At 43.1% G+C, this 26484-nt stretch overlaps 13 protein-coding genes across 13 annotated transcripts; 3 read left to right on the top strand and 10 right to left on the bottom strand.

Moving 5' to 3' along the window:
• Positions 1–29: 29 nt before the first annotated feature.
• Positions 30–2041, top strand: SAMD00019534_069990 (hypothetical protein; the record flags this gene model as incomplete). The annotated part of the gene is made up of 5 exons (XM_012898111.1): positions 30–129; positions 189–265; positions 340–1286; positions 1372–1784; positions 1854–2041. 5 exons carry the CDS (start codon positions 30–32, stop codon positions 2039–2041), a joined length of 1725 nt encoding a protein of 574 aa, XP_012753565.1.
• A 125-nt stretch (positions 2042–2166) lies between these two features.
• SAMD00019534_069980 (hypothetical protein) lies at positions 2167–3725 on the bottom strand (the record flags this gene model as incomplete). Its single annotated transcript, XM_012898110.1, has 3 exons — positions 2167–2446; positions 2517–2641; positions 2718–3725. 3 exons carry the CDS (start codon positions 3723–3725, stop codon positions 2167–2169), a joined length of 1413 nt encoding a protein of 470 aa, XP_012753564.1.
• Positions 3726–4585: 860 nt separating this feature from the next.
• SAMD00019534_069970 (hypothetical protein) lies at positions 4586–5872 on the bottom strand (the record flags this gene model as incomplete). The annotated part of the gene is made up of 1 exon (XM_012898109.1): positions 4586–5872. The coding sequence occupies one exon, from the start codon at positions 5870–5872 to the stop codon at positions 4586–4588; it is 1287 nt and encodes a 428-aa protein (XP_012753563.1).
• Positions 5873–6126: 254 nt separating this feature from the next.
• Positions 6127–6907, bottom strand: SAMD00019534_069960 (hypothetical protein; the record flags this gene model as incomplete). The annotated part of the gene is made up of 3 exons (XM_012898108.1): positions 6127–6612; positions 6671–6805; positions 6896–6907. Coding segments are annotated over 3 exons (633 nt in total), but the record flags the coding sequence as incomplete, so codon positions are not given.
• Positions 6908–7457: 550 nt separating this feature from the next.
• On the top strand, positions 7458–9084 carry SAMD00019534_069950 (hypothetical protein; the record flags this gene model as incomplete). Its single annotated transcript, XM_012898107.1, has 2 exons — positions 7458–8882; positions 8944–9084. The coding sequence occupies 2 exons, from the start codon at positions 7458–7460 to the stop codon at positions 9082–9084; spliced, it is 1566 nt and encodes a 521-aa protein (XP_012753561.1).
• A 106-nt stretch (positions 9085–9190) lies between these two features.
• SAMD00019534_069940 (hypothetical protein) lies at positions 9191–13431 on the bottom strand (the record flags this gene model as incomplete). Its single annotated transcript, XM_012898106.1, has 6 exons — positions 9191–9208; positions 9348–9590; positions 9655–10104; positions 10168–10577; positions 10646–11357; positions 11419–13431. The coding sequence occupies 6 exons, from the start codon at positions 13429–13431 to the stop codon at positions 9191–9193; spliced, it is 3846 nt and encodes a 1281-aa protein (XP_012753560.1).
• Positions 13432–13507: 76 nt separating this feature from the next.
• Positions 13508–17586, bottom strand: SAMD00019534_069930 (hypothetical protein; the record flags this gene model as incomplete). Its single annotated transcript, XM_012898105.1, has 2 exons — positions 13508–16922; positions 17021–17586. The coding sequence occupies 2 exons, from the start codon at positions 17584–17586 to the stop codon at positions 13508–13510; spliced, it is 3981 nt and encodes a 1326-aa protein (XP_012753559.1).
• A 354-nt stretch (positions 17587–17940) lies between these two features.
• SAMD00019534_069920 (hypothetical protein) lies at positions 17941–19082 on the bottom strand (the record flags this gene model as incomplete). The annotated part of the gene is made up of 2 exons (XM_012898104.1): positions 17941–18870; positions 18933–19082. The coding sequence occupies 2 exons, from the start codon at positions 19080–19082 to the stop codon at positions 17941–17943; spliced, it is 1080 nt and encodes a 359-aa protein (XP_012753558.1).
• A 284-nt stretch (positions 19083–19366) lies between these two features.
• On the bottom strand, positions 19367–20309 carry SAMD00019534_069910 (hypothetical protein; the record flags this gene model as incomplete). Its single annotated transcript, XM_012898103.1, has 4 exons — positions 19367–19708; positions 19804–20043; positions 20124–20180; positions 20286–20309. 4 exons carry the CDS (start codon positions 20307–20309, stop codon positions 19367–19369), a joined length of 663 nt encoding a protein of 220 aa, XP_012753557.1.
• A 245-nt stretch (positions 20310–20554) lies between these two features.
• SAMD00019534_069900 (hypothetical protein) lies at positions 20555–22165 on the bottom strand (the record flags this gene model as incomplete). Its single annotated transcript, XM_012898102.1, has 1 exon — positions 20555–22165. One exon carries the CDS (start codon positions 22163–22165, stop codon positions 20555–20557), a length of 1611 nt encoding a protein of 536 aa, XP_012753556.1.
• A 679-nt stretch (positions 22166–22844) lies between these two features.
• SAMD00019534_069890 (hypothetical protein) lies at positions 22845–23287 on the top strand (the record flags this gene model as incomplete). Its single annotated transcript, XM_012898101.1, has 2 exons — positions 22845–23063; positions 23162–23287. The coding sequence occupies 2 exons, from the start codon at positions 22845–22847 to the stop codon at positions 23285–23287; spliced, it is 345 nt and encodes a 114-aa protein (XP_012753555.1).
• Positions 23288–23444: 157 nt separating this feature from the next.
• On the bottom strand, positions 23445–24675 carry SAMD00019534_069880 (hypothetical protein; the record flags this gene model as incomplete). The annotated part of the gene is made up of 2 exons (XM_012898100.1): positions 23445–24468; positions 24530–24675. The coding sequence occupies 2 exons, from the start codon at positions 24673–24675 to the stop codon at positions 23445–23447; spliced, it is 1170 nt and encodes a 389-aa protein (XP_012753554.1).
• A 407-nt stretch (positions 24676–25082) lies between these two features.
• Positions 25083–25832, bottom strand: SAMD00019534_069870 (hypothetical protein; the record flags this gene model as incomplete). The annotated part of the gene is made up of 2 exons (XM_012898099.1): positions 25083–25711; positions 25781–25832. The coding sequence occupies 2 exons, from the start codon at positions 25830–25832 to the stop codon at positions 25083–25085; spliced, it is 681 nt and encodes a 226-aa protein (XP_012753553.1).
• Between the last annotated feature and the right edge of the window lie 652 nt (positions 25833–26484).

Below are 26484 nucleotides of genomic sequence, written 5' to 3'. Positions count from 1 at the left end.
TGAGTGAGTGATTGATTTATATATATAATATGGAGCCAGTATCATCACCCTCATTAAATGGCTCAAACCTTCAAACTTCCACTGGGCCTGGTCGTGTTATCAGATCATACCTTTGCAAAAAGGGTCATGGTAAGTCATCCATATAGATCTCCTCGACATATGCACTACAACTAACACATTCACTATAGTTGTCAAGAACTGGAAGTTAAGATTGTTTGTGCTAAAGGTTGGATCAAACTACTGTGAATACTTTGTGGATGAAACAGTGAGTACAACAAGTCAGTCAGTCAGTCAGAGGGCAAAATGTACTTACTTCTCCTTCCTCTCACACCTCTGCAGAAAGAACAACAACATCAACCTCAGGGAAGGATACCTCTATTCAATGCAAAGGTGGAGGAGTACATTCACAACAAGAGTCACAATGCCAGAGAGTTTTGTTTCATTGTAGAGACGACAGAGGGCAAGTCTTGGATCATATCGGCCAGTACAAAGGCACAGCAGATAATGTGGATAGAGGCCATTCGTGAGGCTGCTAGCTTTGCACATGAGAGCGACGAGTCAAGACTGCAGAAGCACAAGCAGATCGAGAAGATGCTAAAGACGGACTCAAAGGTTCAAAACAAGACGACAATCATCAAGCTCCTACTATTGGGCACGGGCGAGTCTGGCAAGAGTACCATTGTGAAGCAGATGAAGATCCTACACTCAAAGGGTTTCTCACCTGATGAGAAGGACTTTTACAGACAGTTGGTGCAACGCAATCTAATAGATGGTGTTGCAATATTGGTGCGAGTCATCACCGAGCATAACATCGAGGTGTCACCAGAGACGAGGATGGCCATCGAACACTTTATGACTTGGCATAAGGTCTATGAACAACAGAGACCAACTGTCCTTCGCTTCAATGGTATTACTTCTCCTACAGGTAGCCAATCACCTGCTGACGCAAACACTCCACCATCAACACCATCAACTCCCAACACCAACACCACTACTAGTTCAGAACTGAGTACATCAATGTCAGAGCTTGATATTAGCAATACGCCATCGGCCGACAACAACACCAGCACAGCCACCACAAGCAGCGGCAACAATCAACAAACCGATAGAAAGAACAAATCACACAGCAGAAACAATAGCGAATCAAAGAGCATCTATAACATCGAAGAGAATGGTATTCCTCCCATCATCTCCAACTACATCACAACATTGTGGTCCGACTCCGTCGTACAATCCGATGTACTCATCAAGGCCCAACAATACCACATCAATGAGAGTACTCAATTGTAAGTGTAGTTTGGATGATCCATCTACTTGCTGTTACCTGCAATTCGCATGCACTAACACATCATTAATGCAATGACCTATCAGTTACTTGAATGAAATCAAGAGGATCACCAAGCCAAGCTATGTGCCATCCAGTCTGGACATTCTTAAATCAAGGAGCACCACCAATGGAGTGGTGGAGACAGACTTTAAGGTACTGGAGGTATTGTTTAGGATTGTCGATGTCGGTGGACAGAGAGGCGAGCGAAAGAAGTGGATCTCCTTCTTTGATGACGTAACGGCCATTATCTATGTGTCTGCCATCAATGAGTACGACCAGGTATTGGTAGAGGACAACTCCACCAATCGTCTACAAGAGTCACTGACGTTGTTTGATCAAGTGTGCAATGACCCAACCTATCCAAACACATCAATCATCCTCTTCCTCAACAAGATTGATATCTTTAGAGAGAAGCTCAAGAGAACTCCATTGCAAATCTGCTTCCCTGATTACAAAGGTATGTAGTATTGTAGTTGTTGTAGTAGTTGGAGAGATAATAATTAACAATGTTGGTCCATTTCCTTAGATGATCATTCCTATGATAAGGCCTCCAACTACATCAAGAATCAGTTCTTGAGCAAAAAAAGAGTCAACGATCGCTCCAAGTATATATACTACCACTTCACCTGTGCAACAGATACCAAGTCCTTTGAGAACGTATTTAACTCTGTACAAGACATTATACTCTCCAGGACATTAGAATTGGCTGTCTAGCAATAAATCTGTACTTTTATAACTATTATTATTATGATATATATGTATACATTTAGACACAACCATTATGGATGTATCTTTTTCTTTATTACAATTTTATATATAAAAGATATTTATAACAGTGATCACTTCCACAGTGACTCTGTCATTACCTCTTGGTTCACTCTCTCCCTACCAACAATATCCAACTGTCTCTCAAACATCTTGAGAGCCTCCTCATAGAGATGAATGTCCATCCAGTTGTGTTTCCTGATCAACTCAATGGTCTCCTTTGGGATGGATGAGGCATCAACCTTTGATCTTCTCTGATTCAGCTTGATATCTCTCATTGTGCTCAGGCCACAGTAGTACTTCATCAACACTGTTGTCTCCATGAATCTCTCTGTGATACCAACAAACTTCATTCTACATTGTTGTAATAGGTCAAGTTTGTTAATAGATGATCAACAATAAAAGAGATACTGTTTATACATACTTTCTCAAATGGTACATTGCCATCCTGAAGGACTCATCAGAGACCCTTGACTCTGTTGTTGCTGCAATTCCAGAGAGTACTCTTGTTTGTTCATTTGATCCTCTTGGAGATTGAAGTATCCAATCCTAAAGATAATATTGATGAGAAGATAGGTGTTAATACATCGATTCCAAATAATTAAAATTGATTATTGATACATACAGCCAATGGCAGTCTCTCAGCCAGGTCATGCTCTGGATCCTCAAGGTTCTCTCTATGATAGAAGTAATGTGACAGTACTCGCTCGACAGGATCACGCAATAGGGTCATGTAGGAGAAGTTGTCCCTCTCTTCACCCTCCAGATAGGTATGCAGACCATAGTTGAAATGACCAACAATTGCCTTCTGTCCAGCCAAAATATTCTTCTCTCTGTATCCAGGGTGTACCCACTGATGACGCACCTTGGTGGTACCATATGTGAACTTGAAGAGGTTGACGATTGTGTTGCCACCAGTCTTTGGAACATGTAGGAAGAGGTAGGGAGCTGAGATCATTGGTCTGGGATGGATGGGCTCCAGTGGTAGATCAAACTCTGGCAAAGCCTCCTTCATCTCATACTCCTTCTGAATGGTTTGAAGTTGGTCCATCTTGGTCTCATATGAGTAGAACTCATCGACCACCTCTGACTCGAGTCTCCTCTTTTCCAGATTATCCAACTGATTGATCGTGTAAGTGTCCATCCAGTAGAGATTGTCTGGAGTCAATTGATTGTCCGTAAAGAATTTGGCCAACTCCCTCTCCAAGTCCTTGAGTGGTGGTACTGCTGTGTTGGTGAAGGCACGATCGGGAATTGTCGTGGATGTTATGATGTCCTTGTATTGATATTTCGATGGTGATTTGGGAATGACATGTGTGTATTGTTGGTGATAGTGAAGATAGGTTAAGTAGGTCTGAAGCAGAGCGTTGGATGTATAAGGATTGTGATTGGATGAATCAATTGTATTCAGTAGAATCTTGACACGATGTGCCTCGACCACCTTTTCCTTTGTGAGAACTGATGGTTTATCAATGATTGAGTTGATATTCTTTTCTGTCTGATCTGGGTTGCTCTTTAAATTATTATTATTATTATTAATATTATTATTTAGGTCATTGTCCAGACATGTGGTGGTGTTGTGAATCTGACTGATAAACATTATTGTGACAAGCAATGCAAATAGGAACAACATTGTCAACTTAAAGTTGGACGTCGTTGGAAATGGTGAACGCTTAAAGTATTTCATTTTATGTGATTGTTGACAATTATTATTGTTATTATTACAACAAGTATATATATATTATAGTATAGTAATTAATGTATGATTGAATCCTAAGATCTATTAATGCATTGTTCAAACAATTGTTGTTGGATTGACAGTAAGTGAGTGATTCATACTAATATATTATTATTAGTAATGTGATGTTTGATTGAATAAGGATGTCATGGTCGTTGACATACACACAAATGGATTTCAGAGTTAAAGAGTTATCAATGAGGTGGTGCGTGTGTGGCGTTGTACAATGTATTCTTGTTCGAACAAGGAGAGAAAGAGAGATGTAACAGTATCAACATCAGAAGATGGACTCTTGACATATATCGACATCATGCAGTATGTCCTCAATGTCTGTTTGTAATAATGTTATTGATAATGGACACGATCACACACGCTTCTACTGGTCCAAGGCAGAGTTACCCACACACGTCGCTCTACTGGTGTCATTCCCATGAAAAGAATTCTTTCGTGCATCCCCCTTACCCCACGCGTATGAAAGTCTGCCAACCAAACAATAAAACTCGGACCAAGTACCCTTTGAACAATCCCCCACCAAAAAGACCTTGTCCAAAGTACAATCATAGAGTCTCTTTTGTTCACCAAGCACAAGCAATCAAATAATAACAGCAAGAGAGATAACCTTGTCCATGGACATGATATTTGTTGTTGTTGTTGTTGTTGTTGTAATACAATGAATGGTCCCTTTTTCCCACCCTCGCCAATGATTGAATCAATCAAGTAATGATTTGTGTTTTGTGATAATAATAATACTACATTTAGTCGCTGGAATCAGATCGTTCTTCATCATCTTCATCTTCGTCGTCGTCGTCGTCGTCGTCGTCATCGTCATCATCCTTTAGCTCCTCCAATAAGAACTCCAACTCTTCCACTCTCTTTTTCAGACGCTTGGCATTATACTCTGCCTCTGACCTTCTGTGACCTTCCTTGTTCAAGTTGTCTGACATTCTAGTCTCCAACTCTTTGATCTTCTTTTCGTACTCGACAGCACTGTCTCTAAATGCATCGCCACGCTGCTTCTCTCTAAAGTTGATGTCCTCTGTGTCCTTTAGTTTGGTCTTTACTATCTCCTGTTCACGCATCAGGTCGTCATTCCTGGACTCTAGACTCTGCAGTGACATTCGCAGTCGCTCTATCGTCTCTGATGACTTGGTGCCATCAATCTCCACCTTGTCGATCAACTTGTCCAGAAGGGACTTTGTGATGGCCCTTGGTGCTGCCTCTCGATATTTGGTGATCCATCGTTCGTCCGTGGCCAGCAGGTGATCCAGACCCATCATCTGTTCGCCCTTTTCAATCTCGTGCAGACAGAAGCTCATCAGTGCCTCATTGTTGTCGATGGAATTGTTGGACAATAAGTTTGGTGACATTGGTAGTGGTGGGGATGAACCAGATGTCTGCTGTGTCAACTTGGACGACGACGACACCTTGTTGGGCGTAAGGTTATTGGTACCTGGTACAATGCCAAGTTGTGACTGAAGTTGAACGACCTGAGCCTGTAGCATTGTGATCTTATCATTGGCCTGCTGTTGAGTCTTCTTGACGGCATTGTTCAATTCGTTTGTTGCCTCCTTCTGTGACTGTATCATCCTATTGCGGGTCTCCTCCAGCACCTCACGAAGCTTGAGGTTCTCACCGGCCATCTCATTGAACAGCTCACTCATTGAGTGAGTCCTCCGCTCCATCTCTGCCGATATCTTCTTCTCTGTGCGCAGGTCATCGTCTCGTTGTGCCAACTGATCGTGCAGTTGTTCGACAGCACGATGGTGCTCCTGCTGGCTCTGCTCCAGTATTCGTTCCAAACGTTGTACCCTTGCATGCAGGTCGATGTTCTCCTCTGACTTTTCCTGGAGACATGATACAATTGCCGATATCTTTCTCTCATGTTCATCCTTCAACTCTTGTATCATCTTTTGTTTCTCAAACTCGTCACGTGATGGAGTCATTGGAGTTGTAGATCCAGAGGTGGCAGTTGGTGTCTGTTTATCTGTACTACCACTACCACCTCCTCCTCTATCTCCACTTCTAAAGAATGATTTACTCATAGACTGAGGTTGGTGTATATATATATAAATATAATCTATTAATCTTTAAGAGAGTGTAGTGATCTAGTTTAGAGAATAGCTGAATGAACTGTTCAACCCCCAACATCAAACATTGAAACACACAATTGATCAGTGAGAGAGGGGGAGATAAAACTGAGCGCTGGTTTATTATTTGTTATTACTAGATAATCTATGTTACATTGTTATATATATACTATTTAAAACAATTTGGTACTAATACTACTATTGGATTAGCGATAGTAATAGGTTGTTTGTTGTGGTGGATAGTATGCTTGAGCCTGTGGTACGTATGGTGATGGTGCGTAGTGCACTTGTGGCTGATGGTACACTTGTGGCTGGTGATACACTTGTTGTGGCTGATGGTACATGACGGTTGGTTGTGTCATCACTACTTGTGGTGCGGCAGTGATGATTTGTGGTGCAGTGTGGATCACTGTCGTTGGCTGAGTAGTCATGACCATCTGTGGCGCTGACTGATAGACGACCGTGGATGATGGTGCTGATCGATGGACGACGGTTGGTGTGGACGAGACGACAACGACACCAAAGATCGTCTGTATGTTCCTCTGTAGAGTGCTCACCCAGATGTCACATTCGGCCGCGCTTGGTGCATAGCATTTGATTGGCATTCCACTGCTGATGATATGTACCTCTTGACTGTTGTTCTTCCTGATCATTGTGGCTGGTGTCAACTCAATGTATCCCTTGCAGTATAAGTCCTATTCGATGAGGTGTTAGTCTCTGGGGATCAATGAGAAATGTTTTATGTATACATACACCTTGGTAAGCAGAGTAATACAACATCTTTCCTTTGAGAATAAAGTATCTCTTCTTCCAGCTAGAAGCATCACTTTGCTTTGTCATTGGGCCTTGGCAGTCTGGGAATGCCTTGGCATCATCTGGTATCTTCATCTATTGGATCAGATTGATATGACATTAATTGATTTTGTTAATAACCATATACAATACTAATAATCGATTATTGGTTGTGATGATATTTACGCTCTTTCCCATGATTTATTTATTTATATAGTATTGTTATAATTTAATTGTACAATGTGACTAAAGATGTAATGAATGAATAACTAGATTGAGCAACAACACCCACCAACTTCTCTTGAAGAAGAGAGACGTCACAATACGACCCATCAATCACCACTCAATCATCCAATTAATTAATTTTTATCCTTCGAAAAACCATCAAAGTCGTCTGCAAAAAACAAGAACCACTATTGGTCAAACAGTTGGCAAAGAGGCACAATAGGTGATCACAACCATACACAAATCTGATATAGACAGATTGATAAAGTCAGATAATAAATAAAAAAATAGTACTGTTCAATTAATTGTTTACTGATATATATTTATGTTTTAAAAGACAATTCATGTCTGTGATTGAATAATTACCAATTAATTGGATATAGTACTGAAAGTTCACCTGAAAGATACTTTTTCCCCTGTTCTTGATAAAAAAACTGTCGTTGTCAACGATGAATCATTCATTATCTAGTATTGATAAACCAACATGTATAAGTTATCCCCATCATCACTAAAGATGATGATGATGATGCTCACATCGTTGATCCTTGTCACTGCTACTGTTACACACGCAGCAATCAACGTTAGAGACCCAGTACTAGGTGACACTGTGATCACTATCTTTGTCAACCAGACTGCATCCTATGATGGACAGGACACATGTGGCAAGACAGCAACAAATGGATGTTCTTCAATAGTGGCTGCACTCGACTCATACTACAATCAGACACTGGGGTTGACCAACCCAAACACTACCGTCAGCGATATCACTCTCAATGTCATCTTGTGTGACAGGTACTACACCGGCGTGAATAATAGCGACCTCATTCTCTTCAACATCAACATTACATTGTCATCGATCGATCCAATGGAGCCAGCTACTATCGATCTGGCAGGTAGTGCAAGATTCATCAACATCGACATTGACCATGACAATGATACTGCTGTCGAGGCGGAGACACCAGCAATCACCAACATCAACCTGAACAACCTTATCATCATCAATGGCAATGCACACAAGGGAGGTGTACTACATTCAAAGCCACCCTCACTCTCAATGACCGTCATCGCCATCAGTTATTGTAGCTTCATCAACAACAATGCCTCGGAGGGCGGTGTCTTTTACTTCAATGACACGGGATATCCTGAGATGTATATCACCAACAGTTCCTTCAGCTCCAACACAGCCAACTGGGGTGCCATCCTTATCTCGCATCAGAACCTGGTTTCCTCGATGATCTTTTGCAATGTCACTGGCAACAGTGCCGACGACGGAATCATTCACTCACTCTCATCGACGACAATCATCCAGAACTCCTTGTTTGATCAAAACTCGGCCGACAATGGTTCCATCGTTCATTCATCCATCGACATCCTTCAGCTGTTCAACTCGGTGTTCTCAAACAACAGAGTGATGGAGGCGACACTCCACTCTGTTAGTGGCACGATCGACGTGGACACATCTCTGTTTTACAACAACACTGGCAGTCAGGTTGTTCTGGAGGGTGATTCAGGTGACCACTACATGCATCTGTTCAACTCTATCTTTATTGGAAACACGGCAACTCAATCCAATTCATCTGGTGCTGCATTCCGAATTATCAATCAGACAATCTGTTATGTATACAACTCCACATTCCAAGACAACGAAGCAGTGCAAGGTGATGTCGCCTACATCCAGGACGTACATACTGTCACGTTTGAGTGGTGTCGCTTTGTACGGACGGCACCCAAACCACATGATATTTCCATTGTATCCAATGGAACACTCAACATCCGCATCGAAGAGTCATACTATGTGCCCAACAACACACAGCCTATCATCTGTCAAGAGAGTCAGATCACAATAGAGAACCCTGTGAACTATACATATCCATTGGTCTCTTGTCAGGGCGATTGTTTAACCATTGGTCAAGCCTTCTGTGCCAATATCCATCATAAGAAGCCATCGGTATGTTATCCTACTGTACACTCGATCAATCACAAACTAATCAAAGTATAATACCTATTAGTTGTCAAATGCCGATATTGGAGGTATTATACTTGGAACGGCAGTGGGTATAACACTCATTGGAGCCATCACTTTATATGTATATAGACGGTTCAAATCAAGGTCACAGGCAACTGGGTACCAACCAATAGAATCCAATTAAATAAGTTATATATAATAACAAACACACAGAACTTTAATGATAGGATGCTTCTTTGATTGCTCGTACGATGGCATCCTTATTCTTGATCCTCCATGCTGCAAACTCTTCAGAGTTGACTGGTAGTCTTTGATTGGATATTGTTATGGATGACAGGTATCTGATAAAGTGTTCCTGACCATCTTGGTTGTGTGTCATATTGTCTGGAAGCTACAAGGACGTTAGTGATCATCCTTACATAATACGAGGTTATTTAGGTGACATACCTTTAGCAATGAGGACATCACGAAGTCGACCCTCCACTCGGCTAGTGGGTCGTGTATCTCGAGAAGTGAGGTCAATGCTGGGAAGATGTACTGGTAGAGGTTGGGGTTTGATTTGAGTAGTAGTTCTTTGATGATGTTGAAGAAATGTGTACTGATTGACTTGTTGTTCCAAGACATATGGGCAATCATCTGTCGTACACTCTCACACCATCCATTCTCTTTGAGCAACTTCAAAAGGAAACTCTATTGTATGCATACACCATGTTAGTGAAGTGAGGAGCAAGTTGAAGTGTAATGCATATGTTACCTTTGAGAGAACGGCCACAAGGGTCGTGTCGGAAAAGACATGATTGGAATGTGTCTCTGAGATGACTCGGTACGCAGAGTTGGACTGTGGTGCCTCTGGATCTGGGATGACGTGAACTACTGGCTTGGTCTTGTCACGTTCGGTTGGATAGTTGTTCAATTGAGAGCTCATCAGATTGCTCTGTAGTGGCTGGCAACATCGAATGAGGTAGCAAAGGAAGTCCACCATCTTGTTGCTTTCGAATGATATGTTGCTACCAGAGTAAGAGGGTGATGATGTCGGTGATGATGATGATCCTATGATACTGCTCGTTGGTGGTGGCAGGCTTTGACTATAGTTGGCAGGTGAATAGCCAACAGTTGATGACATTGATGTAGGGTTGGGAACATATGAGCCAATATAGTTCAATATCAACTTTGTAATCGCACCTCTCTGCAACAAGAATTCTCTCTGTTTGGTGCGTGTTTGTGTCAGTGCCTGATCTCATATCTATCCATTCATCTATGAACTTACTTCTTTGTCACATGTCATTGTGATGCTCAGACACATTGTAAACAGCTGTTGAACGGCCCTCTTGGGATAGTCTCTGACAGTCTTGATGAATGATATGAGAATGTTGAGGAATGCAATCGTAGTGTTGGACAGGGGCTCCTTTGGTCCATTGGTTCGAAGTAGGAAGGCAAAGGTGATGACGTCAACAAAGGTCTGTCTGGTCTTCTCAAAGTAGCAGCCCATGATAAGTCCTCTCATGATGTTCCTGTTCTCGACCAGATATCGAATGAACCATTCTGCACCCTGTACACTGTCTCTCATCAGTCGCTTCAGATGATAGGCCCACACGTCCAACAAGGGCCTCTCCTTAGCGTGTGAGTAAATGTCCACAATGTACCTAGTTGCCAACTTGATGCTAGATTGAAGTGCCACTGTGGATGTGGAGTTGCGATGTTTGATTAGCGATGTGACATCCATCCATAAGTAGTGTTGTACTTACATATCTGGTCAGCTGATTGAACAGTGGTGGACTTGGTTGGTAACAGAGAATCAAAGGTTGGATTGTGGTTGAGGTTGACAATGTCCCAAATGAAAGTTGTAAAGTCAACGTCAAACAGGTACTTCTCCAATAGGAATGATCGATTCTCGTTCCATACGGTCTCTAATACCTCCTTTGGTATCTTTGGTTTGGTGGACACCAGTTGCGACTCCGTGTTTGGTGATGGGACCGACAAGCTGTTGATGTCCATGTTGGTAACTGGTGTTGATGGCTGAGGCGCCACCTCTGGATTGTTGTTGATCTTCTTGTAGAACAACATGTAGGCGTTGCCAGTCTTTGGTCGACGCACCATTATATACTTCTGTGTGGCCTTGTCAAACTCCCTGACGTCCTCAAAGCCTCCAAAGCAGTCCTGTTCAATCCTTCTCTCGTCATATGGTTGTACATATGTATCGTTCAACTCAAACCAATTACCACTAGAGTCTTTGACCAAGGTGATGTAGTGTCCAGAGTCTGCAGTGCCATGATGAACAACGATGCCGTTCAAGTCGTACAACTGATCGTGTGAGGCCAATCTCTTGATGATGGACACGTTGGTGGTGGACTTAGATGATGACCTAGACTCAACTGTCTCTCTAGTATATGGTCCCATGTTGATCTGCTTTGGGAACTCACAGTAGTCATTCAGTTTGATGTTCCTCATGTTCTCCAACTTGAAGTATTATTGATTGGTTAGTTTTAGTGTCACCTGATATTTGATCAAGATTACATACATCAAACTCAAACCTCTTGAGATGGAGAATGAGTGTGTTGGGGAGCTTCTCAATGAGACATCGCTTGGTGATCTCAACACGATCATTGCATGACTCACACTTGTAGTCTTGAAGACTTTCCTCTTGGATGAATAGATCCAACGACTCGAGCACTGATCGTTTGTTCTTGACCTCCAGCGACACACAGTAGAATGGCTCCTCACAGTGTGAGCGATGATTGCAATTGCGTGGGATGAACTGGTTTGTGAACTTGCCGCCAAAGGCCTCCTTGAGAATGTCCTGCTTGTCCGGTACGATGGTCTTGAGTGCCTTTTCCATCTTGTCGAGCAGCAGATGGAAGAACTCGAAAGCATCCATCTGAATGCCCAAGTTGATCGGTGTTCCATCATAGTTGGTCAGGGACTTGCAAAAGTTGATCGAGTCATAGTATCTCTTGCTGCTCTCTTGAAGGTAGATAAAGAGCAGCTGTACCTGGTTGAGGAGGTTGGTCTGAAGGTGGCTTTGTTGCTGAGGGTCAATACCATTGGTTTGGATGTCCACCTGTTGAGGTTGTTGATGTTGGTTCTGTGTTGGCTGTGGACTTGATGGTTGTTGTAGTTGTTTGAATCCTTCGTTGGCATTGAGCTCTAGAACACTCTCCTTGAGACTGGTGCTATGGAACAGTTGTTGGAGTAGAGAGTTCATGTAGCATGTGGTACCCTGGTTCTTGAGACCAACATAGTTGTATATAGTCTTCTCACGATCGATTGGACTGTAGTTCCAATCGTTGGTGGGATCAACACGCTCCATGATCTCAGAGATCAGTCGCTCGGTCAAGAAGAAGTTGTTGTAGTCATTCTTTGCCAGATCTTTGATCAGACGGTAGCACGCCAGCCTTGACTCTCGCGTCTTGCACAAGGGTGGCATCTGTGAACCATGGTCGTTGGCAGTCGGTGTCTTGAAGAGGCATGTCTTGAAGAGGTACTGAAGTAGCTCATTATCCTTGCACAGTGCCTTTAGAGATGGACGTCTTCGAATGATGTTGCGAATGACATTGAGTATGCCAACGAGTATGTGATCCTTCTTTTGATGTGAGGATAGCTCGCGAATTGGCATGGACAATAACTGCTTGATCAAGTTTTGCATCAACGACTTGACAAAGTCTGAGGACTCCTCGTTGTCGTTCTCATAGTGCACCAGCTGTTGGAGCACCAGCTTGTTGTTGCTGTCCAGTACGACCGACTCTACAACGTGCTTCTGCTTGGGTGATCCAGAGGGCGACGATGTTGGATATCCAATGTTGAGCAGCTGTGACAGTAGACAGAAGAACTGCTCGGCTGTCTCATAGTACTGATTGATGGTGGGAAGGAAGGACAGGAGTCGGGCGAGGAAGAACAGTGATCGCAATTGTCGCTCGTCTTGTGTGTTGGTATTCTCCTGCGTGGACAAGGCAATGACCATCTGTGAAGCCCTGATCTGAACTCTTGGATGTTGGCACTCAAGTAACAGGGCCTTCAGCCATGTGGTCCATTCAGTACGGACGTTGGACATGTCGACAATGAACTGAGTGGGTGGGTTACGTAGCGACACCTGTAGGATCTCCATGCCATAGTGGTACATCATGTGGAAATCATGTGAGGACGACTCGTTATTACTTCCCGAGGTGCTTGGAAGTAGTCTTTGGAAGTCTGGTGCTGACGACATGAGGAGGAACACCTTGCACACAAACTCTGGTGATTGGAGCTGCGTCACAGCTTCACTCCTAAACTCGTTGCTGATGGGCGGTGTCGCTCCACTCACAACCGAGAGCTTATAGAGAATCTTGAGTAGGAGATAGAATACCTTGAGGTGTCCTCTATGAGCTGTCGTACCAATCTGCTTGAGCAATTGTACCAAGTTGTCAATGACTCCCTTTTGAATGAACTGTGTCTTGATCTCTTGAAGTGCTGGGTTATTGGTGATGTTGTTGTTGTTGTTGTTGTCATTGGTCGTGGTGCTTGTGTTGAACGTGCAGTCAGTGGTACCATCAAGCATTGAATCCAACACTCTTAGGTAGTATATCGACTTGTAGATTGAGTTTGTTGGTATCATTGAGTCTATGAGGGGACCGTTAGTAACTGTGAACCGGTAGACCATCATTCGTGATTGAATGTTTACCTTTGAATGCCTTTATATCACTAAGCACCTTGGAGTTGATGGGTAGATCACCCAACAACACCCATGCATTCTCTGCAATTTCATTGTCAAAGTCCAGTAGATTGAATATCTGATCAAAGTAGACTGGCTTTGAAATGATCGTCACCAATGAGTTCTCAGACTTGATCTTGGTGCCAATGCTCTTGGACTTGGTCTCCTGGACCTTACGCAACTGCAGGTCACCGGTGAGTCCACATCCACCAAGTTGGTTCTGCAACGTCTCCAATGCCATGGTTACGAGGGGCGTATCATCAAGTAGGTCGACCAAGTCATCGTCATCGTCCGGTGTGGTAGACTCGACGTCTTGCTCACCAGCCTTTGTCTTTTCCTTGTCCACCTTCTTGTCCTTCTTTGCCTTCTTGTCCTTCTTTGCGTCCTCCTTTCCACCACCATTGCTACTGCTGCTGCCCACTAATGAAGGAGTGGAAGGAGTTGTCGATGTACCATTGGATGTCGATGTCGTTTGAATACTGGACTGCGACGACTTCTTGATAAGAATGGGATAGTTTTGTGAGCCAGCCGAATCGAATATCTTGAACTCCTCCATGCATTTGTCATCGTCCTTGAGCTCCTTCTCACCAAGGAACACCTTGAGTGAGCGGACTGGAGGCTTTGGTTGGCCATACATACAGGCCACCTTGCGCTTGAGCATTCTGAGTGTATCGGTGCCGGTGATGTCTGAGATCACGTAGCTGTCTCCTCGATCCAACTTGACAAAGAATGGCATCAGAGGAGGGTTGACAGGTGCGTTGGAAGAGAAGAAGAGCGGTGACTTGAGTTTGTTGATCGCCTTGCTGTCGGCGGCCTCGGACTGTTTGTACTCGCAGTTGGCAAATGATTTAATCATGAGCAGTGCACGACAGATGCGATTCACAGAGGTGGCACTGGTGGTGGCGGTGGCCAGTGACTTAGTGATGTTGTCCATACACGTCTTGATGTACTCCTCCTTGAACTTGTTGTTGGACTTGTCACCGCTGAGATACAACGTGTTGAGCGTGATGATGGCCTGGTCGCTGACCTCAATGCAAAGTGAGCTCAGTGCTGCAGACCAAAGCTGTGAGATACCGAGAAGCTCCAGACTGACCAAGTAATAGTCACTTGGTGAAAAGTCATTGGATGTGGCCTTTGACGGGTCATTGGATGATCCAGCGGTTGATGGCTGCATCGATGGATTGATGCCCTGCATCAGCGGTGGCATTTGTTGGGGTGATGCTGATGACATGCTTGGAGAGTTGGCTGGGGACTGTGCTGGAGAGGACAACTGTTTGGCCTTTGTCGTTGGCAGACCAAGTTGTTGAGCAAACAGGTCGCCAGTAAAGATTGAACCCTGAATCTTCTTGATCTTATTGCTCTTCTCGTTGATGTAGAAGAAGTACCGTTCAAACACACAGTAAGAGGACAGGCCCATGCTGCTCCAGTCTAGGTTGGACATCTTCTCGAGGAATAGATGACGGACCACCTGCTCAGGGAAGGCAATACGCTCCTTTCCCTGCAACTTGGTGTTCTTGAGCCAGGCGAAGCAGATCTCCTTCTCCTCTGGGGTCATGGCGTCGCGAACCAGTGCGTCCCACAGAAGGTCGACCTGTTGGATGTTGAGCATGATGGATGTCTGCGAGATGATGTACTCAAGGAACTCCAAGCGTCCCTGAATCTGTTGGATGTGTGGGAAGAGCCCGAAAATGACCGCCAGGTTGAGTGCCTCCACCGATGACAAACTTAGTCCAGCGGAACGACCCATCACAACCTTCTTGTAGTGTGAGATCTCCTTGAAGAACAGGTCGAATATCTTGTGCTTGCTCTCGAGCGACTCGAGCACGCCGCGTTGCTGCTTCTTGGGAAACAACTCCACGATGCTGATGATGAGTGACAGTGACTGATGTACAGAGTTGAACGTGCGTAGATTCTCCACGCACTGATCGATATATTGTGTGCGCAGTGTGGCGCACTCGGGCAGACGCAGTAGGGCCACGAGTAGGGGCAGCGATCGCATGCAGAGCACCTGATCTCCAGAGCCGACGGTGTTGCCGTCTTGCATCAGACGCCAGAAGAGGTCCACGCCGTACCACTTATGGTTGGCGGACAGGTCGCTGTTGTCTGGATGCTGAATTGAGATCATCGAGAGGTTGTACAGGAATTGTTGCAGATCGTTGTCAAACTCGCTGGACTTTAGTGTCGAGATGGTCTTGTTGATGACGTCGTAGATATGGTCCAGCTGCTCTAGATGCAGGTAGCCAACGAGGTCGAGCAACGCGTTGTATATTGTGCTCCTGACGGACTCGTGCTTGCCGATCGATGAGTTCCAGAGCAGCTCCAGATGGGTGTTGCTCAGCTTGTTGTTCTGACACAGGAATATCATCACGGGCAGTCCGTTACGAATGATATCTGGTTGATCGGATATCAAACAGAAGCTCTCCACAATCTCATTCTTTAGTGTCCATGTGAGAAGTAGTTGTTGATCAACATTGGATGGTGAGTTGTTGTTGTTGTTGTTTCCACCAACAGCATTACTTGTGTTGTTGGTGGTTGTTCCATTCTGAATGAAATCGTTGGGCTTCTTCACCACTGACGGCGACGACTTGGTGCTCGGCTTCTTGAGCCATCCACCCAGACCAAAGGCACCCTTGGATGACTGCTCACTACTGCTCAGCGTCCACTTGGCACTCTTCTTGATGAAGCGCAGACCGCGTAGCTTGCGCTCCAGGTTGACACTCTGGAAGCTCTTTAGTGCGCGATTCAAGTCAAACTCCTGGAAGGCCTTGGTGATATCTGCCTGAGGCATGATTGTGGCCAGCAAGTGTTGAATGGAGTTGCAGACCTCTTTGAATGCCTCCTTCTCCAGTGGTGGCAGCTCCTCAAAGAAGAGGTCGGGCAGGAAGGCAAAGAGGGCGTCCTTGAGCTGTGGCACGTAGTGATTGAGGAAGACCAGGTTGATGTTGTCCTTGATGTTTACAAAGGTCTTCATGATGGCCCGCAGCTTGGCCAGGGAGACCTGGCGCGTGGTCACGTGCTCCAAGATCAGCTGGAAGAAGTTGCTCTCTTCAAGTAGCATGAGATTGTGATAGTAGAACATCGAGTGGACAGTGTCTGGTTTCTTGAAATAGAGTGACTCCTTGCCGGCGAATGCCTCCTTCTCAATAGAGTCAAACTTGATCGTCGAGTAGAAAGAGTGCTGCAGGTTGAACATGCGAGCAAAGCCCAGCCAGAGGTCTGCCACATCATATCTAAGGCAGCTTATTGTCGTGTATATACATTGTTGGAAGAATGAGATGATGCTGAGCTTTGTTTCTGCACTCAAGCTAGTGTTGATACTGCTGTTATTACTGTTACTACTATTAAAAGTTTGATTGATTGTTTGGTATGATGTGTTAGTAGATGAGCGTTCGATTGATCTTGGTCCATTGATATTGATGTGTGTTTCATCACTTACTTCCTAAGATTGAGGACGCTAAATATATACTTTGGTATCCATTGCAACAATTGTAAGGTTGCATCATTAGATAGTTGTTTAGTCTGTGCACTTGCCATCAGTTCATTCAATGCTTGGATGGCAGACTGTGGTGCATTACACTCAATCTCTCTCAAGTACCTTGAGAGGTCAGCCTGAGGAATGAGTGTTGGATTGGGAGACGTGGGTGTAGTTGGTGTCAATGGAGCAGTCACATGCTCATTGCCAACGTTGGATGATGTTGTTGATGATGTTGTTGATGATGTCGATGAAAATAATGGTAGTTTTGTTGATACAGGTGATAGTGGCAGTTTGGTCAATGCTGGTGCTACATGTTGTTGTTGTTGTTGTGAATCGTGTCCATTCACAACTGTTGTTGCTGTTGTTGTTGTTAAACTTGAATGGTCATTATCTTTACAAGTCTGTTTAGGACTATTCTCTACTGACGCTGTTGCTGATGATGTTGTTGTTGTCGTTGTTGTTGGTACTGAATCCTTTGTTTGTAGATTGTCAACCTTGATGGTGGGTATAGTATTTGAATCAGACATCATTTACAACTTGCTGCTGCTACTGCTGTTACTGCTGTACATGAAGACTAGACTACACAACAGAGAGATATATTACAATTCTTTATCTTTCTAATTACAAATAATAAATATTTAATAATATCTATCTGTTCATGTGGTGTTGTGAACTTTGAATGAATGAGTCTGAATGGAAAGGGGGGGTAGCTCTAAAATTAGTTCATGACTGAACTTGGAAAGGTGTACTCTCTGAACGTTGAGACAACAGTCTTTATCCTTGATCAATGTAATGTTGGTTAACAAATAGGTCTTTTAATGATGGGAGAGGAGAGGAATAAATGTTATATATAAGGTGTTTTGTTGACCTCGAATGCATGCTTAACTCCATATATGACACACTTTGAACTGCTTTCTGATGACCTCACAACGATTAATGGTATCGACCTGTTGTTGGTTGCACTGGAAGAGATGATCCATCTCCATTGGTTCTCTGGTCTTGGGATTGGTCTTGGACAATTGAATCCACTTGGCAATACAGTCGTAGCAATAGTAGGTCAATGATTCACCATCGTTTGAGAAGTGAGGATTGACCAGTGTTCCAAGGCAGATTACACAACTATGTTGTTGAGTTGCCTTGCCCAGGGCTCTCATGAACTGCTCCCTCAGTCCAATACCCCTCATGAACAAGTTGATGTAATCCTTGTACTTATTGATCTCGGGTACACATGCTTTGAGATTTCTAATGGCCATTGTCATCTTGTAAAAGTCAATGCCCCTGTCGGCGATGTTGACGATACCTTTGACCAAAGTGACCATCATCGATACTACTGGTCCAATCAAAGCCAGTGAGCGTCCTTGATCATGGCCTAAATATGGCTTCCAATTGAAACTACCAAAGTATGATGCTAGGTTACCAATAGTTGAGACTGCTCCAATAAGAATAGAACCTCTCAAGCTTCTGACCTCGACCTCCATTTCCTGGACCACCTTGTCCACCAACTTTACCACTTCGTTGACTTGATCATTGATCAGCTTGCTCAGATCGCACATTGTTGTCTGGATTGTTTCCAACTGGTTGGCATACTCCAAAACGATGATATCTTTGATTTCATAATCATACAATGTAATGAAGTGATGGTATTCATCTACAAACTTGGTAGTGTTGCCTATGATGTCACCAAGTCGATCAGGTATTCCAGCCTCTCTTGCCTTTACTGTATAAACAGATTGTACTATGATTGAAACTATCTTTTCCAATCGACCAAACTCAAAGGTCAAATACTTCTTTGACTTCTCCAAGAAGTTGATCTAATAATATTATAATATTATTAACATACACATATAATATATGATGGTGATTAGTCCTTTACCTTTGATTCCTCCTTGAAAATCTTGAACTTTGACTTTAGCAATTCGAAGGCGGCATCCAGAGTTAGTTGGTCAGGGAATGAACTCCATTCCAATTGAAGATATTCTTTGTTGTTGTTATCGTTGTTGTTGTTGTTGTTGTTGGAAGACATAATGTTATCTATTTAGTTGGATTAATCAACATAATGAATGAATGTTTGATTGGTCTAACTTTAGTGATCAACATCCAAGAGGGTTTAAACTGGTGACGATATTTTCTTTGTCTTGATGTGCAAAGTTGCCCATTCACTCCTAGACCCCTGGGCACAAACAAAGATTGATTAGATCCCTTTACCAAGATGGCTTAAGTTGTGTCTACGTAGACAGACAACAACAATAATAAGTGGATGTCACAACAGTAAATAATATTGTGAACAATGATGATTGAGTTAATGATTTATAAAATGATACATGGCTTCTTCTTCTTCTTGTCTTTCTTCTCGATTGCAACAGCACCTGGCTGGCTGGTCTGATCACTCTTGGTGTCACCGCCACGTTGCTTAAACACTTGATCGATGGCCGTGCTGAACACTGCCTCAAGACCCTCACGTGTCTTGGCCGACACCTCCAGGTAGAAGGCGGCGCCAATCTGCTTGGCCATCGAAGTGCCCATGTCCATTGTCACTGGCTCAAACTTGCCAGTGTTGGGGTCTGGGTGCTGAGCCTCTCTCAAGTCGATCTTTGTTCCAACGAGGATGAGTGGAACGTCTGGAATATAGTGATTCACTTCAGGTGCCCACTAAAGAGTAGCGAAGTAGGAAGAGTGTTAATATAAATCAATGTCAAGTCTATTGATAGACTCGACACTTCACAACAACTACAACAACAACATACTCTATCTCTGATGGCTTCATAAGAACCCTGGCTGATGGTTGAGAAACAGAGCAATACTACATCGGCACCTGGGTAGGACAGAGGTCTGAGACGGTCGTACTCCTCTTGACCGGCAGTATCCCAAAGGTGAACCTTGATCTCCTCGTTGTTTCTCTTTCTAGTAGCTGTATAGTTCTCAAACACCGTTGGTACGTAGTCTGATGGGAATTCATTGTGTGCATAACAGATCAACAGACATGTCTAGACAAGGTTGTAAACTATGTGATTAGTGTCTTTATCCTACATTGATTACATTAATTATCTGTTATTGTTATTCATACCTTTCCAACAGCACCATCACCAACAACGACTAGCTTTACACGTGTTGCACTTTGATCCTATAAATGAATGATGGTCGACATGTATTAGTATGTACTAAATCTTCTATCTTCTATTTCTTTCTGTCACGCTCTCTCGAACAAGCTAATTAAGCAACAACATACAGTAGTAGCAGCTGATTCACTCATATTTTATTATTATTTATATAAAGATATATATGTTATGTTATGTAGTGTGATTAATGAATGTGAAGAAGTAAGTGAGTGAGATGTGTTTGTTTGTTTTTGTTTGTTTGTTTTGTGATCAAAGAATTGTGACAATTTTTTTTTTGAATTTCAAGCATCACCCCTTGGGTAGTGTGTGATGGGTGGGTTCATTCAAGACGTCTGATCAGGCCAGTCACACTGGAACCCTGGACTGGACATCACCGTGATCACTTGGTCTGTCCACTTCCGTGTTGTTGTTGTTGTTGGCATAGTTTGTACCAAAGAGTTGCTCCAATAGCCACAGGTACTAATGAATCTCTTGATGTACCACTTGAATTCGCGAACGAGTACTCGACCTCTGACCATTGATCCTGCTCCACATTGTAAATGCTAACAATCTTATTGTCACTATTCATACATATTATTCTATCACCATACTGCTGTTGCTGTTGTTGTTGCTGCTGCTGTAGTTGCTTCTTCTCTTTGGTTGATATCGTGTAGACATAGAAATCAATCCTCTCGTGGATATAGAGTAGGTCACGACCATCACTAACAGCAAATACAATAGACTCGAATACCTTGTCACTGTTGTTGATGATATCCATGTGACATTGGACCGTATCCTGTGCCAAGTCAATGTACATTAGTGAGTGACGTCGATAGATGGCCGTCAGACTGACGAGGTAGTAGACACGACCCGGATGTGAGCTGGCAACGAATGGATGGCAAAAGTTAAAGCCTGTGCGGAAGGTGCCCACGCGACGCAGTTGTCTGGACTGGCAATCGTAGCAATCAATCGGTGGCTGACTGCCTGGAAGGTAGTAAAAGATATAGATTGAGTGGTGGCCATCAAAGCATGAGGCCAATACTCGTTGGTCTTCATGCAGCACCTGGAACGCCAGCAATTGATCACGCATGCTCTCCAGTAGACTGTAGCGCATAATATACATTGTTCTACATCCAGGACGCATTGCCAATGAATATAGATGTGTGCCATTGACCAAGTTGCACGAGTTAAAGTCGTTACTGAGCAATATTGGATGGGCAATCCTTTGATCAGCTGGTTCAGCCACCATCGTAGGCATCCTGAGCAGATACTTTTGTTCACCAAATAGCATTATTGAGGTTGACCTCTCTTCATTGTCATCATCATCATGATCATCACTGTTTCGCACCATCTCATAGATCTCTCTCAATTTACACTTTACATCCTCAATTGATTCATGACTGAATCGTATTGATAAATTGTCCACATTGGCAGTACTATTCATGTCCATGTCCATGTCCATTGACCTCTCAACGTTGCCCAACCATTTCTTTAGGCCACCACCACCACCCAGTTGATCAATCTTATCAATGAATTGATCAGTACTCTGTCCTCCAGTATGATGTTTGAGTATAACATCAACCAAGTCATCTGTTGATAATGGATCACTACCGCCACTACTACCCTTGTTTGATGATTGTTGATCTACCACATAGTCGTCATCATCATGATCACTATCACTCAACTTCCTCTTGTTGTGATGATGTGTAACTTTAGGAGCAACAGTGGTAGTAGTGCTTGGATGACTATGCATCGTGGACAGTGTGGCAATGGTCTGTTTGATAAGCAACTCTACATTGATTCTTTGCTGTGTGATTGACTTCTTGAGCTTATGTTCCTCTAATGTAAGGTAGTCATGAAGGTCCTTGTATGTATTATGTATATCCAGTTCGTTCTGACTGAATGATTGAAACAGTGTGCCATATCTCCTCAATTGTGACCACAACTCATCCATCGTCAACTTGTTTGTGTCGTCGTCCTTGTCGTCGTCATGGTCATCAGTCTGGTCCATAATCAGGTAGTTGTATTGTTCAAAGTGTGTTGGGTTGGTGTATGTAGATTTAGTGCCGTAGTTAATGAATGAATGAAGATCTTCCTTTTTGTTCTTATTATTATTATTTGTGTATCTACTGCTGACATGTCATGTTAAATGTGGGATCATACCCCTTTGAATTCAATCATCAAGGTGTCGCTTGACACTCACACATCAATAATGAATTGAACATGTTAAGTTGTGTGTATGATCAATCTTATTAAATTTGATTATATGTATCTAAAGTCAGAATGTATACATGTAATTTCACACTAGTGATGGGTGAGTTGTAGTGATAATATTACTAATGATGATTGGAGGATGGATCATACATCGTCTGGGTGACTCTAGAATTTGATTCAGACTTGTCAATACCATTCTACATACTCTATAGACGATGTGCAATCTCCATCAATACTTCTATGAATAATATTTATATAATAATGATGATGATCCACTCACTAATATGATTGTATTACAATGTATAGATACGAACGAATAACATAATGATGATGATGAAGATACTCTCTATAAATAGTAGTCAATGTCAGTGTCTATTCAATCATCAAATCAACTACTTTAGTTTATAATAATCAAATAACAAACTACCAAATTAATAAGAATGAAGTATCTAATTGTTCTACTTGTCATCGTTTCGATGTTCTGCGTTGCTCAGGCCCAGACTGCTGGTGAGGATAGATGCAGAGCCTGTCAGAATGCCCTCCAAACACTCAATGAGCATCTCCCATTGAAGTCCACCCGTGAGGAACTTCAAAAGATTCTCAAACAAACATGTAACAATCTTCTCCACAAGGTTGGCGAGATTCTTCCCATTGTCAACATCATCCTCCAAACTGTTCATCTCCCAACTGAAGTTGTAAGTATCAATTATCTATTTAATTATTATTTATTTATTATTATTTCTACAAACCAAATATATACTTATCAATCAATTTAATTTTAATGCTTATTTAGTGCAGCGTAATCCAAGCCCAGGATGATCCATTCATCAATGGAATTCTCGACAACCTTCCAACAGCTCCATTGTACACCAACATTTGTGAGCGTGCTCATCTGTGTGAGAAGAACAAGAAGAAGTAATCAATTGGACACCAAATGTATTCTACCATGCATCATCAACATGGTGTTGTCAAATAATTAAAATAAATTTACAGCATCATCAATCAATCAAGATATATGTCTTTTTTTTAATAATATTACAGTGTTCCATGGAATCCAACTAACCAAGAATGATTGATTACCAATGTTTGTCTGGAATCCATGTTTGATGGATACATCCAGACTTGTCTGATACTTGATAGTTGCTAAACATGGCTGCTGTTAGACAGCTGTGATTGGGGAACACTCGTACCACCTTGCCAATGGGATAGGCACTAAAGTCAATGGTCTTGGTTGGATCACTCGACTGGATCTTGCCAATCTCTTGAGTGACTCCAACGACACGGAGATGTGGAGCATCAGCCACGATACCATAGCCTGGCTGGCGACCAACCAGATGTGTGCATCCAGGGTCGCTTGAAAGGGCCAGTGAACCAGCGTCGATCAGGAGCTCATTGCGCTCGGGGTACACGGATATCACGCGTCCCACTACAGACACTGCAACGTCGTCCAATGTACAATTTCCTAGTTCCACCTGCATCATGTCGTAAAAGACATAGTTTCCAGGATGCACCTCGGTTACACCAAGCTCACGAAGGTTGTCGGGCAAGTGGCAACACACTGGGGTACTTCCAATAGACACGTTGGGACATGGGAGTCCAGCTTGCACCAGCTTCTTTCCAAAGTCACCAGTGACAGTTGCCTCTGAGATGGCGATCTTGGCAATCTCGGCAGGTGTCTGCTGGCGGTATGAGTGGCCAGAGTGCGAGTAGATGCCCTGGAAGTCAAAGTGCTGGACGTGCTCTTGGACGATCGAGCGCACAAGCGCGATGGTTGATGGCAAGGCTGGATCGGCACCGGCACGATGGTATCCACAGTCGATCTTTACAAACACTGACCACTTCTTGTTGGCTAACAATGTAGGGTTGGTTTTGCGGAAGTCGATAAGAGCACGGATATGATCTGGATGATCAACCATCAGATGCAAGGCATCGATGCTCGCATGAATGAGTGCGGCATCATGCAACTTGTTTGGAGCGATTGGGATGGCATACAGTATATCTCTAAACTGACCCGACTTTGCAAAGAAACGTGCTTCAGCCAATGTTGACACAATGATCTTCTTGAGCTGCAGTCCATCAGTTTGATATTTACCAATCTCACTTCATATTATTTGATGTTAATATGATTGTGATCAATCATTCAATGATAATATGTACATACATTGTCTTATGAGTCTTCATATGAGGTCTAATGTTAACACCCAACTGTTGAGCTCTCTCAATCATTCTCTTGCAGTTCCTAATGACGACATCTTCGTCAACCAACACTGATGGAGTTGGTAGATTCTCAAATGATGTATTTTGCATTATATATATCTGTATTTGTATATATCTGTATGTTGATATCAATGATTATAAAGATGGATGGTGCGCCGATGGTAATGACAGACTCACTCGAGATAAAGATGTTTGATTGAACAACTGACATTGTTGCAAATGAATTGGAGGTTTCAAAACAACCAATGGATGCACAATTTGAAACGAAACACCCCCACATCCACACAAATAAATCGGTTGACAAGTCCTATCCCGATTAATTTGATTGATTGATTGATAGTGATACCCAATGAATGGGTGATTAATCCAATACAATCCAATCCTACAAATATAATATAATATAATATAATATATATTTTGATTAAAGAATGGTTTATTACGTTGTCCTATTTGAGTTTTGCTATCCTATCTCTCTCTTGTACAAGAATGGGGTCGATTTACTTGTCCTTGGACTCGGCAGCCTTCTTCTCGGCGGCCTTCTTTCTCAAACCAGAGTTCTTGACCTTGGCGGCGGCGGCTCTGATGGTGGAGTAGGCCTGGAACTTCTTCTCGGCGTCGGTGACCTTGCGTGGAGTGAAGACAGAGATCTTGGTCTGGTTGAATGGCAAGACGTTCAAGTTCTGAACGGCGCTGTCAATCTCAGCCTTGGTGGCATCACCCTTCTTTGGCGAGGCAGCCTTGCGTGGGAACAAGACCAACTTGCTCTGGTACTCCTTCAAACGCTGAGCGTTGAGCGAGAGAGATTGCTGGGAGAGGTTGGTGCGACGAGTGTCAACAGCAATGCCAATTGATCTGGCGTAACGAACGCTCAACTTGGCAGCCTTGAGCTCCTCCAAGGTGAATCCACGTCCCTCACGGGTCTTGATGTTGTATTTCTGGGTGGGTGGACGGACGATTGGCTTGAGGGTGCGCAATGGGCGTGGGAAGATAGCAGCAGCCTTCTCAGCTCTGGTCTCTCTTCTTCTCTCCTTGCGACCGGCTTGGTTGAACCAAGTGCGGACGCGCATCTGCCAATGCTTGCGCAAGTGAGTGTTGTTAAGGACTTTGTTTCCACGTGGCATTGTTACTATAATAGTATGTTTGATTGATTGATTGGTGTTAGATTCTCTCTCCTGTTTGTTCGAATCGCATTTACTACCATCCAATCCAATCCATCCAATCCATATCACTATGCTCATCGCAAGCATGTCTCTATCAAGAGAGATTCTCTCTCTCCTGTATCCTCTGTTTCCAATAAACTGTGTTCGCGACTATCCTGTGTTTGGGAGCTGTCCTGATGATGTTCTGGATGACTGTCGCGATCATCGATGTCTGGATTGGATGAAGTATGATTGACGCTGTATAGTTATATCTATATTCATACCTCAAAGTAGGATCAATAGGGACAATCTGACTAACGAATCTCTTCTCACTTTGATATGTCTAAGTCGTTCGAGGACCACCCAACCCTACTCTGTTGTTGCAAAATGTCAAAATAAAAATAAAATTAATAACAATCACCTTTTAACTTTCGAACTTCCATTCAAGATCTTGATCTGATGGTTGGTTTGTGAAACGAGAAGCATCCTTGACCAAAGATAATGTTTCCAGTTCTTTCTCCACATCTACAACATAACATAACATACATACAAATTATATTTAGTAATATAAATTGAACATTGAAGCTTTCAATTTGATGAGGTTCAATCTGAACTAAAATGTCAACCTATAATGGGCTACTGATCAATCAATTCATACACACAAACACACACATAAACATCCACACCTCCCAACAACACACAAACATCGGATGAAAGTGTAAACCCCCTAATTAGTATTGACCCCCCCCCCCCCCCCCCC

This window comes from Acytostelium subglobosum (genome assembly GCF_000787575.1).
Source record: "Acytostelium subglobosum LB1 DNA, scaffold: scaffold13, whole genome shotgun sequence".
Classification (NCBI taxonomy): Eukaryota; Evosea; class Eumycetozoa; order Acytosteliales; family Acytosteliaceae; genus Acytostelium; species Acytostelium subglobosum.
The sequence above is the reverse complement of the archived record's forward strand: the minus strand, read 5'-3'. Positions and strand labels throughout refer to the sequence as shown.